The sequence below is a fragment of the Hipposideros armiger genome, unplaced genomic scaffold, assembly GCF_001890085.2.
Source record: "Hipposideros armiger isolate ML-2016 unplaced genomic scaffold, ASM189008v1 scaffold_94, whole genome shotgun sequence".
Classification (NCBI taxonomy): Eukaryota; Metazoa; Chordata; class Mammalia; order Chiroptera; family Hipposideridae; genus Hipposideros; species Hipposideros armiger.
The window spans coordinates 4,203,355-4,218,341 of NW_017731444.1; the positions used below are offsets into that span (position 1 = coordinate 4,203,355).

Consider the following 14,987-nt stretch of genomic DNA (forward strand, 5'->3'; position numbering starts at 1 on the left):
AGAGACTAATAGCAGGACTCACCTGTTGGAGGAGGGCAGTAGGGAAACTGAGTAAATGGGAAACAGGGCAGGGGGATCTCTTTGCTTTATCTCTTTTAATATTCTTTGATAAAGGTACATATACTTTGACCCAGCAATTCCATATCCATATATTTATCTTATAAATGTACTTCCATGCATGCAAAATGACATACATAGAAAAATATTCAGGGCCAGCTGAGTGGCTCAGTTGGTTAAGAGCGCGAGCTCTGAGCAACAGCGTCTCCGGTTCGATTCCCACATGGGCCAGTGGGCTGTGCCCAAGCTGAGCTGCCGCTGATGGCTACGCCCACCTGCAACTAAGATTGAACAAGGCACCTTGAGCTGAGTGGCCGTGAGCTGCCAACAGGAGGCCGGATGGCGACTGGATTTGGAGCTGAGCTAGCTGCGCCCTCTACAACTAAGACTGAAGGACAACAACTTGGCTGTTACCCTTCCCCAATTCCCCAATTAAAAAAAAAATATATATATATGTATGTTATATTGGGTTGTTGGAAAAGTCATGATGCATTTTTGCAATGAAAAACATAGAAAAATACGTCATGACTTTTCCGACAACCCTATACACACACACACACACACATTCACAAAACTACATATATATATTTACTATATATATATATATATATATATTTTATATATATATATAGTAAAAAAAAATTCAGTTGCAGCATTGCTTTTAAGAGAAGAAGAATGATAACTTAAAATACCTATCAATAGGAAACCAGTTAAATAAATCATCCATTTGAAGAAACATGGTACATTTGTTACAAAGAATGAGGCTGCTCTCTCTGTTCTGATGTGGAATGATTTCCAAGTTAAACAGGAAAAGCAACGTGCAGGACGCTGTGTGTACAGTAACACTACCATTTGAGTGGAGAGCAAAGTCAAATTCTACGCATTATGTATTTGCAAATGCATGAAATACCTCCAGAAGAACACAGAATAAACTAAGAACAGTGGTTGCCTCTGGGGAGGAAAACTAGGTAACAGAAATGGTGGTGAGAAAGAATTATTTAACACTGTGTCTTTTGAATCACTGGTATGTATTATCTATTTAAACATTTTAAAACTTTCTGAGACAGCGGGAAGAGGTAGAAGTGGGGGCTAAGGTCATCTGAGCACAAAGGACTAAGATGCTCTGCTTTTCAAGTCTTTTTTTTTTTAAAGGTTTTATTGGGGAATTGGGGGGAGGGGGAACAGCGCTGGAGAATCGGGAGAAGGGGAGCAGACAAGTTGCTGTCCTTTTGTTCTTCAGTCTAGTTGTGGAGGAAGTCGCTTCACTGGCCCATGTTGGTATTGTGATCATTGTGCTCTTCCCAGGTGAGGCAGATATCTCGCCGGCCTCTGGACGGCCGCTCACGCTGGCTGCCAGCCACTCACCGTAGCTTATGGCAGCCTGCTATGCTGTCGCCGGCGACTCACGACAGACCAGCTCCAGGTCGAGCTGTTGTTCACCATCTTAGCTGTAGAGGGTACAGTTTCACTGGCCCTCATATGGGATCAGAACCAGGGCCCTGCTGCTCAGAGCTGGCATCCCAAGCCAGCTCTTAACCAACGAGCCACTCGGCCGGCCCTGTTTTTCAAGTCTTTAACTTGAGTTTCCCTTGAATGACTCACAAATTCCAACTTCCGACCACAGCTAATTTCACTGAAGACCCTAAGAGCCTTCACCAATACCAGGACGGTAATTTTTGAAGATCAGAGCACTTAGCTCTCTGTAAGGCAGACGACTCTTTCACCCATATATAAAGACAACTGGATGCAGACCTTTTCTACAGAACCGTTTTTTATTCATCATTTAACCAACAGAGGCGGTCAGCTTGAATCAAAACAAGCTAAAACAGCCTCAAAGGCCCGCCTCATTACAACGCAACAGGGCAACACCGGAAATAAAGACAAGAGTTTAGCCTAGTTCTTTTCAGAGTAGACCAAGCATGTATTTATACATAGATGCCCCATTAAGAACTGATTAGCAATGCACCACCGCCACAACCACAGAGTATAGAAATCTTACTGGGGACTCCCCACGTGCGTCAATCATAGGGTCCACCTCTTCCCCAGCCAAAAACAAGCCCTAGCTTTTTGTGGGGGAGGGTGATCTGGAACTTTGATGGGGGGGAGGGGGAGGTGTGTGACTCAGTTTATTTCCTCCCTGAATCTGAGGGGCAATAGTCTGTTTGAATATCTAACAAGTGTCCTGGGAGATAGGTGGTGAAGGTTCCCTTAACAAAGAGTTTACAGGTAATCGTGTAGGGCGCTTTAAATACTTAATCCTGTTGTTTTTCAGAAACCTTTGCACCTGGGCTCCCAAGAGGCCAGCAGGACCAAATAGGTGCCCCACTGACTTGTGAGTGAGGTGCCCCTCAGAACAGCAGCCCAATGAAGAGCAGGAGGCAGGGAAGGGGGGAAGGCGGGGAGGTGCAGGGGAACAGGCATCAGCTCAAACACTCCATGCTGGCTCTGACTCGCTCCATCTCGTGCAGGAAACTGTAGAACTGAGGCAAGGTTAATTCTGGGGAGAGAAAATTCAGCCTCAGGTAAATGTTTCCAACTCCACAGAATCATCCAAGAAAATTAATTTCCACCAGATATATTTTTTTCTTTCTTGGCTTAGAACATCCAAGCAGCTCTTGATGGTAATTGATCACAAAAACAAACAAACAAAACAAAACTGAGAACCTTGAACATGGCTCCATATAAACAAAAGTGGGGGGGGGGTGTTAAAAAGGGCTAACTCCACAGCAGAGAGATGAAAGGGCGTTATTCAGGATGTTCAATGTGACATCTACAGCAAGAGCTTCTTGCTCTTCAATCTTTGCCGGACCCCCACCCCCATTTTCCCTTTTTCAAAAAGGCTCTTCAACTGTGGGGTCTTCAACCTGCCGAAGGCTTACTAATGATCCTTGGACCATCTTTTATGAGAGGAAAGGCAGTGGTTATAACCCAGCTCAGTAATGACATTTTTGCTGCAAGAAATGATTTGTGGTGGGCTACGTGGGCCCACTGAGTGAAGAGAACATAGAAAAAGTGAAAAGTTTCAAATGGGAATTTGGACTCACCTATATACAAATTTTCAGTTTGATTTCCTTTCTTAACCACCAACTTTAACTGATTTTTAAAAAGGAAATAAAAAATTTACATTAAAATGATGACAACTGGGCAAAGAAATTCTTGAAACCTGAACTTTTGCTTAAACATCAAAGCATCCAGTTTCTAACTTGAGAGTTATATAGGAGCAGTCTGGACTGTCCACCACCAAAACTTCTATCAATTCCCATGATTACAGGACAATCAAACTTTTAGGTATACCCGGATCCTGTTGCTCTGAAAGTAAGCATGTTAGTGACCCCCGTCTTTGGCTGACCACAGTGCTCTGGGCTATATTCAGTGAAGCATCCATTAAAATGGATATTTAAAGAAACCCAATGTATAATAGATTTCATAATGTTTACCAAAATCTACCCAGTTTCAAGGATCAGGAGAAGACTTACTTGTAAAAAAATACTTCCCACTTTTTCCAGTTCACTGCTCCCCGATGTCACTATGACACAAAGAAGAAAACGAGTAAGTGGCTGGTTGAGGACCCACGCTGAAGACCCCAACTGTGCAGGTTGTACAGCAGAAGCCATGTAGGGGTGAGAATGAGGACAGCAAAACGTGCTTTTCTGGGAGTCAACTTATCGCGAGAACCGTAGATAGAAACAGCTGCTGAACGCGGATGGCAACACAGAGAAGCAGCTGCTGGCCCCAATAGTTACTGAGGACGGAGGACACCTCTTCCCCATTGAAGTTATCTAAAAGCCTCTACAACCCAACACCACAACACCCAAAGGACCCGAGGCTGGCTCTAGTTACCTCCAAATTTCCACTCCATATCTATGAGCTGATTAATCATCAGCGTCTGACCTATGGCCCATCGAGCGAGGGTAGGGGCATTCTGCTTCCACTGGAACAAAAGCAAAAAAGCCAAAGTCGTAACTATGGGAAGAATCCCCCCTCTTCCTTCCGCCCCCAACACGGCCATGTTTAATTATTTATACAGACAGTAGGAAGAATGCAAAACCAAGGGCTGGGCCTGTATGCACACATCTGGGGGATGGAGGCAGATAGAGGGGCAGAAAACAATATAAATATTTTCTTTCATTCCAAGATTTAATCCAGGTTGGAACAACTGTATGGCATTTATATTCAGTCAGAGGGATGCACTAAAAAAATGCACCAAAATTAGAGATGCACTAAATAGTGCTGCTTAAAAGCTGGATATATGTCATTTGCATGAAACCAAATGAAAAAACATTAAGCTGCGGAAGTGACAAATAACGATTGATGGTTTTTCCTTAATCAGCAAATTCCATTTGTTTCTTTTCATGAAATAAAAGCAAGCGATCTTAATTAACCTTGGTTAAGAGGAATTATGATACCTTTTCAGAAAAGTAAGTGGCTTTCTCTTCACTAAGACCTATAAGAAAACACAGGGAGGTATTAATATAATAAAGAGCCACAAGGCCTGTCACCCTGAGCAACCTTGGTGATGACCTACCCAAAGTTATGAAATCAGCCTGGACCTGCTCGGCTGTGAGACTCTTCTTCAAGGCACCTGGGAAACAGGGGAGACATCAGTTAAAAAGGGCAAATCAATTAATCAGTTGGCAGTTAAGTATTTAATGGACACAATCTATACGACATAGATGAGAAAAAGAATACGCAAAGACTCAGCTAGCTCTGTGACGATCTCATTCTGGCTGGGGAAGAAAGGCTCATCTGAGACAAATGGAGAATAAGACAGCCCACTTTGTTCTTCGTACAACACAAGTGTTTTCACACACACACACACACTCACACACACCTGCCACCAGAAGAAAAGACTCTGTGGACTTGAGGATGGGACTAACTAATCTGAGGAAAGAATAAGGCCACAGATTCCTGGAGCAAAGTGAGGGACACTCAGTGTCAGGCTGGGCATAGGTGCAGCAGTCCACAACTGCACTGTGCAATACATAACCACTAACTATGTGTAGTTTCTTAAATGTATTAAAATTAAATAAAATTCTAAATTTGGTTCTTGGGCCGGCCAAGTGGCTCAGTTAGCTAACAGCGTGAGCTTTGAGCAACAGGGTCATTGGTTCGATTCCCACATGGGCCAGTGAGCTGCACCCGAGCTGAGCTGCTGCTGAGCTGGTGAGAGCACGTGCTCTTAACAAGGTTGCCAGTTCGACACCCACACGGAATAGTGGACTATGCCCCTCTCCCCCGCAACTAGATTGAAAACGGCGACTGGACTTAGAACTGAGTTTGCGCCCTCCATAACTAAGATTGAAGGACAACAACTTGACTTGGAGCTGGTGGGTCCTGGAAAAACACAATGTTCCCCTTCCCCAACTCCCCAACACTGTTCCCCTCCCCAATTCCCCAATAAAAATCTTTTAAAATTAATTAATTAATTTGGTTCCTTTGTTGCCCTAGTGATTTCAAGTGCTCCATAGCCACATGGGACCAGTGGCCACAGTACTGGACAGTGCAGATTATATAGACCATTTCCATCTACATAGAAAGTTCTATTGGACAGCGCTGCCCTAGAAAATCAGCTTTCAGGAGGTACATCCAGATGGACTAAACAATTTGGCCTCTTACACTTCCAAGTGGGCCATCAAACCTTCCCCTCAGAGCCCTGGAACACACCCCTGTGGGGACTGCTTTGTTCTGCCTGCAGCTCCAATTCCTGTTGCCAGCAATCTGGGCTTCTCAATGTCTAACCTGCAGGCTACTGCCGAGAGTCACAACTTGGCAACCGCTTTCAAGTTTTCCACTTCTTAGTCTTCCAGAAGATGACTAATTAAAGAAGAAGACATCCACCACATATCCAGGGAGGGCCCTGAAGTAATACCCTCAACCCAAGTCTCCACCCCCATTTCACTCCAGAAAAACAATCCTAAAGGCTGTTTTCCCCTGTAAAATACACCATGTAAACAAAGGGAGGAAATCTTTTATCTCCAAAATCAGATGGAAAAAGGAAGCCACAGGGAAATAAAAAAGGCAAGACCCCAGGAAACCTTGGCCATAAAGGCCCTTCAAGGAGGCTGCTTCCTAGCCAACCCAATTAACTCATAACTATCACACATACAGCTCCTTTGTTTACACGCGTATCTAGTCCAAACCCGACATTTTACTTGATGATCCCAAAGGACTCTGAAGTGGGCATTATTATTGAAACCTTTAATTTACCAGGAAACTAAAGATCAAGCTTTTGGGGGAGAATATTTGAAAAAGGCAGATAGTCAACGATGGCACTGCCAAGATATCGCACAACAGCTATGCCCCTCAAATACACTGAGATACCGTGTTTCCCTGAAAATAAGACCTCACTGTAAAATAAGGCCTAGCATGATTTTTCAGGATGCTCGTAATAGAGACCCTACCCCGAACATAAGCCCCAGTTAAGATCGTCAGCCAGACATGATTTTTTTTTTAAGCTGAGCCATCCTGCCACCTGTTGGCAGCTCAGCAGCTGCTCAGCTCGGGCTGGGAATTGAACCACTGTTGCTCAGAGCTCCAACTCTTCGGCGAGCTCTTAACCAACTAAGCCACTCGGCTGGCCCTGGGGCATGACTGTTTGAATCAATGTAGATTATTGTACATGAATGAATAAATGTAGATTGTTGGAGCAAAAATTAATATAAGACCCGGTCTTATTTTCGGGGAAACACGGTATACATGGGAAGCTCTTTAGCAATGTCGGTAGTAGAGATTAAAAAGTGAGGGGCAGGCTGGCTGAGTGGCGTGTTGGTTAAGAGCTGGCTTGGGACGCCAGAGGGCCCTGGTTTGGATCCCACATATGAGGGCCAGTGACACTGCCCTCTACAGCTAAGATGCTGAACAACAGCTTGACCGAAGCTGGGCTGCCGTGAGTCACCGGCAACTGCATAGGCTGCAGCCCCTGCTGCGGTGGGTTGCCATGGGCTGCAGTGTGTGGCCAGCAGCCAGCGTGAGCGGCCATCCAGAAGCCGGTGACTGATCTGCCTCGCTGGAGAAGAGCGCAATGATGGTGCCAACTTGGGCCAGTGAAACAACGTCCTCCACAACGAGACTGAAGAACAAAAGGACAGCAACTTGTCTGTTCCCCTTCCCCCAATTCCCCAATACAAATCTTAAAAAAAAAAAAAAAAGTGAGGGGCAGTGGGCTGCTTTCGGTGCATCCACACAGCAGCCTGGATGTCAAGGTGATTTTGTTAGAACTGAAGTCAGACCATGTCTCTCCTCTGTTCAAAACCCTCTTAACAGTTCTGTTGCACTTACAGTAAAATCCAAAGTTCTTACAATGCCCTGCACGGTCTGGCCTCCTCCAGCTCCTTCCCTTGCTTACTCAGCTTTTCCTATAATATCCCAGGCAGGTTCCTACCTCCAGGCACTTGGCCTTGCAGTTCCCTCTGCTGGGAACACTCTTCCTCCAATCAGAGCTCGGCTCATTCTCTGACTTCATTCAGGCCTTTGCTTGAATCTCACCTCTGAAAGGCTCCCTGATGACTCTATTGCAAGTGGCGCTGCCCTTCACTTGCACCCTTATACTGCTGCACTTTTCTGCACTGCATTTGTAACTACCCAACTTAATGTTATATATCCATGGCCAATTTTCCTACTAGAATCTCAGTTCCATGAGAGCAAGGGTTTGGTCTGTTTTGCACACTGCGGTGTCTCAAGCTCCTAGAAGTGTCGGGCACTGTTTATTGGCTGGCACTCAATAAAAACATGCTGAAAGAATCCATACAATGGAATACTAAGAAGCCTTTAAAAAGAATGAGGTAGCTCTCGATGTGCCAATTTGCAAATATAATTAAATGAAGAAAAGGAAAAGAATAGTCTGCACAGTATGATTATGACCCCTTTTGCATAATAGAGCGTGTGTGTGAACACTATGTGTGTGTGTGTGTGTGTGTGTGTGTGTATACACACACACACATATATATCCTTATTTATAGCTTTAATTATATTCCTCCCAGTAGCTAAGTAGGCAAGTGTAAGATATGTTTTTTTCTGAACATATCCACAGAAAACCTAGGAGTGGATATCTGTGGAAAAAGGGACTGGGTGGGACTTTTCTTCCTTTCTGTCATTTTAAAATTTCCTAGCTGCACATAGGTTTTTTTGGTTTTTTTTTTATGTGAAGATGGTAAAAGTGTGACCCATTGTGTTTCCTTGTGCTTTTCTATAATTAGAAAAGTAAATGTTACTTTTTTTGGGGGGGGGGGCGGACAGTGTGTTTTTTCCAGGACCCATCAGCTCCAAGTGAAGTTGTTGTCCTTCGGTCTTAGTTGTGGAGGGCGCAGTCCAGCTCCAAGTCCAGTCGCCGTTTTCAATCTAGGCAAACCGGCAGCCTTGTTAAGAGCATGCACTTTAACCAACTGAGCCACCTGGCCACCCCAGTAAATGTTACTTTTTAAAAAGTAGTTAAGGGCCAGCAGAGTGGCTCAGTTGGTTAACAGCGCAAGCTCTGAGCAACAGGGTTGCCGGTTCGATTCCCACATGGGCCAGTGAGCTGCACCTGAGCTGAGCTGCCAACAGGTGGCAGGATGGTTCAGCTGGTGAGAGCATGTGCTCCTAATAACAAGGTTGCCGGTTCCACTCCCGCTTGGGATGGTGGGCTATGCCTACCTGCAGCTAAGATTGAATATGGCACCTTGAGCTGAGCAGCTGTGAGCTGCGGCCAGGCGGCCGGATGGTGACTGAACTTGGAGCTGAGCTAGCTGCGCCCTCCACAACTAAGATTGAAGGACAACAACTTAGCTGTTCTCCTTCCCCAACTCCCCAACACTGTTCCCCTTCCCCAATTCCTCAATAAAATATTTAAAAAACAAAAAAAAGTAGTTAAATGAATTGCCCAGGGCCACAACAGCTGGCAAGTGGCAGAGACAAGGAGCTTATAGGCCAGAGGGTCCCCAAACCCAAGTTCTTTCTACATCAGGTCATTCTGAGATGCTGTCCCAGTGAACCAATACCAGGCAATGCCTCGACAGTGACTGACAACAAAGGCTGCCAACTACAGGGACCAAAAGGCAAACTCTCCATCCTGCTGTTACCATAGGCAGGAGTCATACTTAAAAATATACCTGCATCATGCTAGGCCCCAAGCCCTTAACTAACTCTTTCCCTCCTCCCCCTCCCCCTCCTTCCTTCCTTCTTTCCTTCCTTCCATTCATCCACCCATTAATTTTTTATTGAGATACAATTGACATGTAACATTGTGGAAGTTTAAGGTGTTGATTTGATACATTTATATACATTGTGATACGATTACCACCATAATGTTAGCTAGCACCTCTGTCACATAACTATCATTTCTTTTTTGTGATGAGAACATTTAACATCTAGTCTCTTAGCAATTTTGAGATTTATAACATAGTATTGTTGACTATAGCTCTTAGCTTTTTTACATTTTCCTTTGGTGATTCCTTTGTCATATGCACAGCACCGGCCTGTAGCCTAGACCATATACCAGACAGAAAACTGTGAACTCCAGGGTTGGAATCACCAGAACATGTCACTTGGTGAAATTTGAGAATGTCCTTCTTTAAACACAGATAACCATCTGGGATGGTTTATAAAAATCAGGAGACAACTCATAATGATAATGACAATCATAATATTGGCAGTGGTACAGCTACCACTTATTGAAGTGAGCACTTCACATTTATTATCTTTCTCCATTCTTATAACAATGTATGAGCTACTAATACTAGCTCTGCTTTCTCCCTAAAAAAACTGATTCTCAGAGAGGTTAAGTGACTTGGCTCAAGGTCTCACGGCTGTTAAGTAGCCATAGTGACAATTAAGCATACAAGGGCCACCCAGCAACCACATGCAATGTGGGAGCCAACTATAAATAAACAAAATGCACGAAATGAGGGGAAATCTGAACACTGACTGTGTATTTTAATTTTAGATATGATAATGGCTTTGTGGTTTGATAAGGGTTTGAAAAAGTCTTTTCTTTATCTTTTAGAGATACATCACCAGGTATTTAGTTCATTCATTCATCATGATATGATATCTGAGACATTTAGACTTGCTTTAAAATAACCCAGTTTGGAGAGTGGTGAGAAGTGGATGGGGTACAGATGAAACAATTTGGCCATGGGTTGATAACTATTGAAGTCAGGTGTTTTTCAGAATTACATACTACGAGCAGCATGTTAGCTCAGTTGGTTAGAGTGCAGTGTTCATAACACCAAGGTTGCTGGTTCGATCCCCAGTTGGGCCGCTGAGCTGTGCCCTCCACAACTAGATTGAAACAACTACTTGACTTGGAGCTGATGGGTCCTGGAAAAGCACACTGTTCCCCAATTAAATAAGTAAATAAAGTAGAAGAACAACAACAACAAAAAGAATTACATACTAAATAGTAAAAGAAAACCTTAAAAAACAAAATCCACTAGGCTTTAAGCCAATCAAGGGAGGTTCTAGGCTCTATTTCTTTATCTGCAAGACAAAGATTAGACTAGAGCAGCTCTTTACAAAGCTTTTACCTGACTCTCCCTTTGCCAAAAAAAAAAAAAAGGGTTCCATGATTAACTATTTCTCAGATACTGGTTAAGCAGGTTTCTTTACTGCAGGATTTTTCAGAGACGAGATATGTTAATGTGTGCAAATCTCCAACACTGATCTGGAGGGTTCTTGAGACCCCTTCAGCTCTAATAAGCTATGCTTCTGCGATAAGGTCTTACTGTGCAGGCAGGACAAGGATGAGGAACCTGGAAGAAGATGAGGGTCTTATATTTCAGATTAGATTGGGAAAGGCTGTCAATGCCAAATTAAGGACTACAGACTTCATTATGCAAAGTAAGTAGTTGAGAGGAGAGGCAAGTTCCAAGCTGTGCTGTAGAAGTACACTCCAGGGCAAACTCCAGGATGGGAGAACAGAGGTGGAGATGTTACTGCTGCCACAAGACATGAAGGGCCAAGAACTTGCTCTGGGACAAGCAGCCACTGGGACTGGAAGGAAAATGACCCACAAGGCTGAGGCAGGAGGAAGAGGCCCAGGGACTTATAAGCTACAATGTCAGGTGCTTAGGAGATGCTCTAGAAGAAATGGAGAATTCAAGAGGAAAACTTTGCAGGAAAGTCAGATTGCATGAGCACACACACAAAAAAGGGTAAAATAAACAGAAACTGTTGAGAGTTAACTGAGAAGTACAGTAAATCTGAGGCTTCAGTTCTAGAACTTGAAAAGCTTGAAAAGCTTTGGGGCATTAAATAGTCAAGGGGTGAATTCAGATGCTCACGACTTGATATTGAGGCATAGGGTTGAAACTAAATGAACTATCAACAAATAAAGCTAAAGTTTGGCAAGCACTGTATTAAGTGCTTTACATATATTAACTCATTTATTCCTAATGCCACCACCACAAATTGCTCTTACTACTCCATCTTTCAGATAAGAAACTGAGCTCCAAGAGGCTGGCTTATCCAAGGTCAAACTGCTACATTAGGTGAAGTGACTAATATTCAAATCCGGTGAACCTGCAAAGCCCATGTCTGGATTGCTATGCTATGAGTTCCTCAGTGTTCTCTGCATCTACAGAAAACCATCTTCTATAGATATTGATAATCAATCCTGCTTGAAAAATGTACACCTAACATTCCCTGGGAGGGTCACAGGATTTCCCAAATTCAGTTCAACTCACCCAGCATGTACTAAGCACTTGCTCTATGTCATCAGTTTACTTGTAACCATGGCTTCAGAAAGTGGTACAAGACCCGCCCCTGACTTCAAAGACCTACCTATCTGTTAGAGCCACGAGATAAGACACATACAAAGCAGTATGAGCAATAGAAAAGTAAATGATTATGGTTCAAAATGAGAGCTGCAGATAAAAAAAGAAAACCATATCTTGGCTGCTGAGAGAAAGGAAGGTCACGGTGGGCTGAAGTGGTTTAGGAAGGCTTTCTGAGAGGCAGCACAGGGGCTGGGGCTCAGGGGTTGGGAGGGACTACAGGCAGTCTGACAATATGGAGTGGGGTGGGAAGCAGAGATGAGCAAGACAGGAATGAATGGAGGCAGGGATGCCAGACAGAGGTCTCCTGAAAATCAGTGTCCACAACACAACTGGGAAGACAAGTCTCCACCTGCAGACAAACCCACAGGTGTAGGCTAGACAATGAGGATAAAGACTGCTGGTTCTGCACTCTGGGCACCTATCCTACCGAAATGCTCGCCTATGGTGAGGGCATAAACATCCTATGGATGTTCACTGTAGCATTGTTTCTAAGAGGGAAAAGGTTGACCCAAAATGGCCGGCAACAGGAAATGGATTAACTGGAAGAAGATACTTTCAGTTCAAGGTAGTCATCAGAAAAAGGAAGCTGACATGAAGTGATCTCCAGGATGTATGAATACTAGGAATGAAAAAAATGCAAGCTGCAGAGCAATTCTGTGGTTTACTACCATTGATGAAAAAGAAAACTACATGAATGTATATGTGTGTGTCTGTTAGTATATGTAAAAATACAAAAGAGCACCAAATTTATTGCGATTATCTCTAGAGACAAGAGGGGGATGACAGTAAAAAGGGAATTTTCACTTTTTTAAAAATAAATTTTATTGGGGAACAGTGTGTTTTTCCAGGACCCATCAGCTCCAAGTCAAGTAGTTGTCTTCAATCTAGTTGTGGAAGGTGCAGCTCCTTGGCCCATGTAGGAATCAAACCGGCAACCTTGGTGTTATGAGCCTGCACTCTAACCATCTAAGCTAGCTGGCCGCCCTTTTCACTTTTGACTCACCATAGCTCTGCACTGTTTTAAGTTTGCAATGAAAATTTATTCCTGGGGTGACCAGTTAACTCAGTTGGTTAGAGCGTGGTGCTGATAACACCAAGGTTGCTGGTTCGATCCCCATAGGGGCCACTGTGAGCTGTGCCCTCCTTAAAAGAGTCAACTATGCCATTGTAGCATGAAAGCAATGTGTAACCAATGACCATGGCTGTTCCCCAATAAAAAAATTTAAAAAAAAGAAAATTTATTCCTGTGTTAAAAAGACTGTGGCAGGTCTAGTGGCGCATTGGTTAAGAGGTGGCTTGGGACACCAGAGGGCCCCAGTTTGGATCCCACATATGAGGGCCGGTGACACTGCCCTCTACAGCTAAGATGCTGAACAACAGCTCTACCTGGAGTTGGGCTGCCGTGAGTCGCCAGCGATGGCGTAGGCTGCAGCCACTGCTGCAGTGGGTTGCCATGGGCTACCCTATGTAGCCAGCAGCCAGCGTGAGCGGCCAGCGACCATCCAGAAGCCGGCGACTGATCTGCCTCGCCCGGGAAGAGCACAATAATGGTGCCAACTTGGGCCAGTGAAGCAACGTCCTCCACAACTAGACTGAAGAGTGAAGGGACAGCAACTTGTCTGTTCCCCATCCCCCAATTCCCCAATGGGGGGGGGGGGAAGACTACAAGTTCCATCCAGACTGGTAGATCACATATGTTTAACCTGCCATGAGGGCAAAGAATGCAAAAATCACACAAATAGGACCATAAAAGTTTACAGATGGGAACCTTAAGGATGTACTGATTCAAAACTCCAGAACCTCTGGAGTGCAGGACAGGGCAAAGCAAAGAATCTGTACTAGGATGTGGGAGGGCACTGGGCAGGAATAAAGAAATTAAACCCCAGCTTTCAGTGCACTGTTGGGTTGAAATCTTTGGAAGATCAGCTTATTACTGATTTTCAAAATGTACAAACCAGGGATGCTGTTTTATCTGCTCTCAGCCTGGTCGACATTTATTCATTCTTTAAGACTGGGCTCAAATGTTGCTTCTCTCTTTAAATAAAATTAATTTTTAATTAAATTGCCAAATTAATTCTAGCAACTTTTAGACAATACATAGATAAAAATTAAAAAATTAAAACAGCCTAAGGGGCCGGCCAAGTGGCTCAGTTGGTTAAGAGCTCGCTCAAGAGTTTGAGCTCTGAGCAACAGCGGTTCGAGTCCAGCCCGAGCTGAGCTGCCACTGAGCTGCCAACAGGTAGCAGGATGGCTGAGCTAAAAAACAAACAAACAAACAAAAAACAGCCTACCGTCCTACCACCCAGATAGATAGCCACAGTTAACATTCTTTTTTTTTTTTTAACAAAAATAGGACTGTGGTAGAAAGTTTTGTAAGCTACTTTTTAATTTATTAAACAGTATATTGTGAAGTTTTCCACATCATTTAATTTTCCTCCACAGCATCTTTTTAAATTACTTCATCATTTGAAAAATAAGAGCAACCTTTTACTGAGGTACTGTGCTAAGCATTTTATTTACATTATCTCAATTAATCTTTAAAACAAGCACCCCCCCCAACACACACACACACACACACACACAAAAGCTTAGATGGGGGCGGGGGACTGCTGATTAGGGGTTGTTGCTAGAGGTTGGGAGAGATGGGTGGGTACCTGGCCAAAGTCACACTACTTATCAAGTGACAGACTGGGATTCACACCCAGGTCCATCTAACTCAGAACTGTGACTTCCTGACCACCAGGATGTCCAGTGCTAAAAATGGACCACAGTTCCTTACACCAATCTCTAGCTGCCTGGCAATTTGACTGTTTCTAATTTTTCTCTATCATAAACAGTGCTATGACAGACACCCCCACAGCGAACCTTTTGTGATCACCTCCCTCCTGGCTGGAAGCTTCCTGACTGTTCTAGGCAAACTGTTTCTCAAACCATCTGTGGCGAAAGACCAATCTTTTTTATTTTCAATCCATCACAGACCAATATTTTTGTAAAATACAATGAAAATTCATTTCCTAAACAGGAAATGAAAAAAACACATACAAAATACCAGCCCCAAATGGCTAAAATAATAAAGTTTATATTACGTATATTTTAATCACATTAAAAAAAAGACGGGGGTGGATGGTTAGCTCAGTTGGTTAGAGTGCAGGCTCGTAACACCAAGGTTGCCGGCTC

At 43.8% G+C, this 14,987-nt stretch overlaps 1 protein-coding gene across 3 annotated transcripts in view; it reads right to left on the reverse strand.

Moving 5' to 3' along the window:
• Positions 1-1,810: 1,810 nt before the first annotated feature.
• Positions 1,811-14,987, reverse strand: part of COMMD7 (COMM domain containing 7) — a 20,103-nt gene continuing 6,926 nt past the window's right edge. For 2 of the 3 annotated variants that reach the window (XM_019645869.1, XM_019645868.1), the window contains exons 4-9: positions 4,583-4,639; positions 4,464-4,501; positions 3,898-3,988; positions 3,534-3,583; positions 3,102-3,150; positions 1,811-2,554 (exon numbers count right to left, since the gene is read on the reverse strand). In XM_019645869.1, coding sequence (XP_019501414.1) covers positions 2,478-2,554; positions 3,102-3,150; positions 3,534-3,583; positions 3,898-3,988; positions 4,464-4,501; positions 4,583-4,639 — 362 coding nt within the window. In that variant the 3' untranslated portion in view covers positions 1,811-2,477. The remainder of the gene's footprint in view (positions 2,555-3,101; positions 3,151-3,533; positions 3,584-3,897; positions 3,989-4,463; positions 4,502-4,582; positions 4,640-14,987) is intronic. The other variant, XM_019645870.1, reaches the window with a different exon arrangement.